This window comes from Carassius auratus, chromosome 1, assembly GCF_003368295.1.
Source record: "Carassius auratus strain Wakin chromosome 1, ASM336829v1, whole genome shotgun sequence".
Classification (NCBI taxonomy): Eukaryota; Metazoa; Chordata; class Actinopteri; order Cypriniformes; family Cyprinidae; genus Carassius; species Carassius auratus.
Genome location: NC_039243.1, coordinates 24,930,203 through 24,934,158, shown reverse-complemented (window position 1 = coordinate 24,934,158; position 3,956 = coordinate 24,930,203). Strand labels below are relative to the sequence as shown.

Genomic DNA, 3,956 nt, shown 5'->3' with positions numbered 1-3,956 from the left:
GAAGCTCATTTCATTGCCACCTGAAGACAATTCTCCTAAATATAGCCAGTTCATGTGAAGTAAAGGTTGATTCATTTTTAAAAAGTAAAAGCAAAGTTTCTCTTTCCTGCATGTACTTCAGTGCACTTTGGCATTAACCCTCAGTTCATCACTGACATACATTTTGTATGCAATGCACTCAGAAAAAGAGACATTCTTTTTTATAGGGTTTAATATGGGAAAGCACACGTGTGTGTGTGAACCAGTACCACAAAACCAGTCATAAGTAGCATGGGTATATGCAACAATAGCCAACAATAAATTGTATGGGTCAAAATTCAATATATTTTTTTTTCATTAGGATGTTTCATTGGAAGTAATGATCATGTTCCATGAAGATATTCTGTAAACTTCCTACTGTAAATATTTAACAAAAAATATATTTATCATGAGTAATGTGCATTGCTAAGGACTTTTTGACAACTTTAAAGGCAATTTTCTAAATATTTAGATTTTTTTGCACCCTCAGATTCCAGATTTTCAAATGGTTGCATAGCCAAACCATACATCAACGGAAAAAGCTTATATGATGACAGCCTACATGTGCAGGATATCTGCATATATGTTCAAAGGTACTTTGTTTTGAAATACATCTCGCAATGTCTGAAAAAAAGACGTGGTGGTACATAAAAGATGGAAAGACTGTTCTGCTGGGAAGCTGATATGCTGATCTATATATGTTTTCTATTATAGATCAATGCGCCCACCTCGGTTTCCTGTCTCATGTATTCATACCATAGGCTGAATAAAAACAGGTTCAAACCATAGACTGTATACAGACGGGTGTCACCTTTCTTCTGCGTCGACCTCGCTTTACTGCAAGGGCCTACTACAACGTCATTAGCCCTCCGCCTGTCACAGATGTGGACGCAGCAATTTTAACCCATGTAACTGGAACGATATACTGAATTCAACAGCATACATATATTAGATGTAATTATAAATGCTTAATCTGTAGATAATTTAAATGGCAAGAGTTATTATTAACAAAGTATCATATATGTTTAATAATGCTCTACCCCCACACATATGACAGTGGTATCGTCTGTTTTCCGTGTTGAAATCCTCCAAGCTGAGCCGAGAAGCAAATTCGAGGAGAGGAACATTGTAAATTTTACAACATACATTTATATCTAACACTTGTTCAGTTTTAGCAATGTCTACTCCAGCAAGAAGGCGACTCATGCGGGATTTTAAAAGGTGAATCAAGAAAACAAAATATCAGGAGCTGTTTTTGTTTTTTTAACCCGGATGTACGTTACCTTTTAAAGACCGGAGAATGAGAATAAACAATTTGAAAGTTATTTGTTTTGTGTTAATTTGAAACGTAACTTGCTAAATCTAATCTGGCTCCCTTATTTGTTTTGATAAAAACACAACAGACTTCAAGCGGATCCTCCAGCTGGAGTTAGCGGTGCTCCGTCAGAAAACAATATCATGGTATGGAATGCAGTGATATTTGGGTAAGCAACGTTACTTATTGTGGACTAAACCGAGTTTAGCAGGTACTTTTCTTGACTAGTCTGCATGTGTGTTTTCAAGCACTGAAACTAAAAACAAAAGATGACGTGGTGGCATTATTGGTTATCCAAATGTGACCCCTTTGCATTCTTGCTTTCACAGGCCAGAAGGAACTCCCTTTGAAGATGGTGAATATAAACATTACTGCTTGAAGTCTAGAAGTTTTAGTATTTCAAGACATGTATTGTGTATTCATGCTTTAAGCTTGTTTTTGTTATAGGTACATTCAAATTGACTGTAGAATTCACAGAAGAATACCCAAACAAACCACCCACAGTCAGATTCATATCAAAAATGTTTCATCCCAATGGTAAGATTTAGTTTTTGGTTTGTCATCATTTGTCATTCATAATCATTAATATGACAGTTTAAAATCGGTCTTCTTGGTATGATGTAAGGGAATGGCTCACCGCAAAATGAATATTTGCTGAAATTGTACTCATCCTCAGGAGATTGCCAGTTCTTAGATGAGTATGTTTCTTCATGGGAACAGATTTGGATAAATTTAGCATTACATCACTTACTTAACCAATGGATCCTCTTCTGTGAATGGGTGCCATCAGAATGAGAGTCTAAACAACTGATAAAAACCCACAATACTCCACAAGTAATGCACACAACTTCAGTCCATAAATTAAAGTCCTCAGAAGTGAAAAACAGTGTGTTTGTTAAAAACAAATCCATCATAAAGATGTTTTACCTTCAAACCTTTGCTTCTGGCCAATGTATTTTATCAATAATATGGCTGCCTCCAGTAAAAAAAAAGTTGTCTCATCTGAATCATGAGAGAAATCTGCACAGATAATGCATCATTTACAAGCAAAAACAGTTATAAAATTATTATGTTGGTGGATTTTGATGTGAGAGGACAACAAGGGATGGACTAGAGGAAGTATTATAATGAAATATGGACTTTTAGTATGAAGCAATGGTTTGAAGTTAACGCCCTGACAGATTTGTTTCTTACAAAAGACTGTTTACTTCACAAGCCCTTAATTGATAGCCTGGAGTTGTGTGAATTATATTGTTATCAATTGTTTGAAGTCGGACTCATTCACTGCAGAGGATCTATTGGTGAACAAGTGATGTCTTACTAAATTTCACCAAATCTGTTCCTATTAAGAAATTAAGAATTTAACAAAACATTTCTCTTTCAATGATACTTCAGTATATGCAGATGGAAGCATATGTCTTGACATCCTACAAAACCGGTGGAGTCCAACTTATGACGTGTCATCCATTCTCACCTCAATCCAGGTAAAACATAACTTTTTACTATTATAAGTATAAATTTAAATCAGAACACCGCTTGATCCGCTTGTTTTCCTGTTGGTTTTCCCCCAGTCTTTGCTTGATGAACCAAACCCTAACAGTCCAGCTAACAGCCAAGCAGCTCAACTTTACCAGGAGAACAAACGGGAGTATGAGAAGCGTGTGTCTGCTATTGTTGAGCAGAGCTGGAGGGACAGCTGACCAGACACTGCAGAGCACAGAACTTTGTGTGATTATAGTTTAGTTGAGTGAATTGTTCAAATGCACTTTAATCTAAATATGTCAATTTTTCCCCTGGAGAACTTGTGCTCAGCCAATATCACCTGGTCATTTTCTATTCAAAAAGTGACACACATGGTGTCAGCCCAGAAACCTGGACAATATGATATCCAAGAGCCTTTTTTTTTCTCAAGAAGAACCAAACTGAATGGAGATGGTGCTGCCTTGCCGTCCTTGAACTGTCCATGCCACAATTGGAACTGATGATCCTGTTATGCTGTTTTTGTGTGTTCTGTTACATGCCTGAAAGTTTTTTTTTTTTCTCTGTTCCACGTGTTATTGATTGCCTTGTGTACTATATTATAATAATACACTTTAACTCTCATGTACAGGATCGGTGTGTATGATTAGTCTACTGACTTTTTGATTGTCCTTTATATGGTCTGGAAAAAAAAAAAAAATGTTTATGGTAGCAGTAACCACAGAAAAAAAAACATTTGTAAAAGCTGCAGTCACAATTTTTTTGGTTGAAAATTATCCAAAATTAGAGATTTAGACTGTACAGAAATTTTAATCTACAGGTAACGTTAATACATACTAAATACACACAGTCACGCTATGCTGATGTTGTTAACATTAACAATTTGAGAACAAAGTATAACAATAATCATTTGCACGGTTTGAAGTGATCTGAACTAAATTTACTCCTAATTGTTAGATTTAATCACCATTGGTAGTACGTTTTATTGTAATCCTTTTAATCTTAGTTGGTCAGAACAAAAGTGACAGACTTTGTTCAAATGACATTTTCTGGTGAAAATTCTTATTTGAGTTATACTTCCAAGATATATGTGATTCTGAAGTGCAGTGAGTATCCACACTGGTCCAGTGACTCACAGCCACAC

The 3,956-nt window shown here is 35.7% G+C and overlaps 1 protein-coding gene across 1 annotated transcript; it reads left to right on the top strand.

Moving 5' to 3' along the window:
* The first annotated feature begins 888 nt into the window (after nt 1–888).
* Nucleotides 889–3,445, top strand: LOC113105440 (ubiquitin-conjugating enzyme E2 A-like). The gene is made up of 6 exons (XM_026266511.1): nt 889–1,239; nt 1,422–1,502; nt 1,663–1,688; nt 1,781–1,870; nt 2,729–2,817; nt 2,905–3,445. Exons 1-6 carry the CDS (start codon nt 1,196–1,198, stop codon nt 3,031–3,033), a joined length of 459 nt encoding a protein of 152 aa, XP_026122296.1. The 5' UTR covers nt 889–1,195; the 3' UTR covers nt 3,034–3,445.
* The last annotated feature ends 511 nt before the right edge of the window (nt 3,446–3,956 follow it).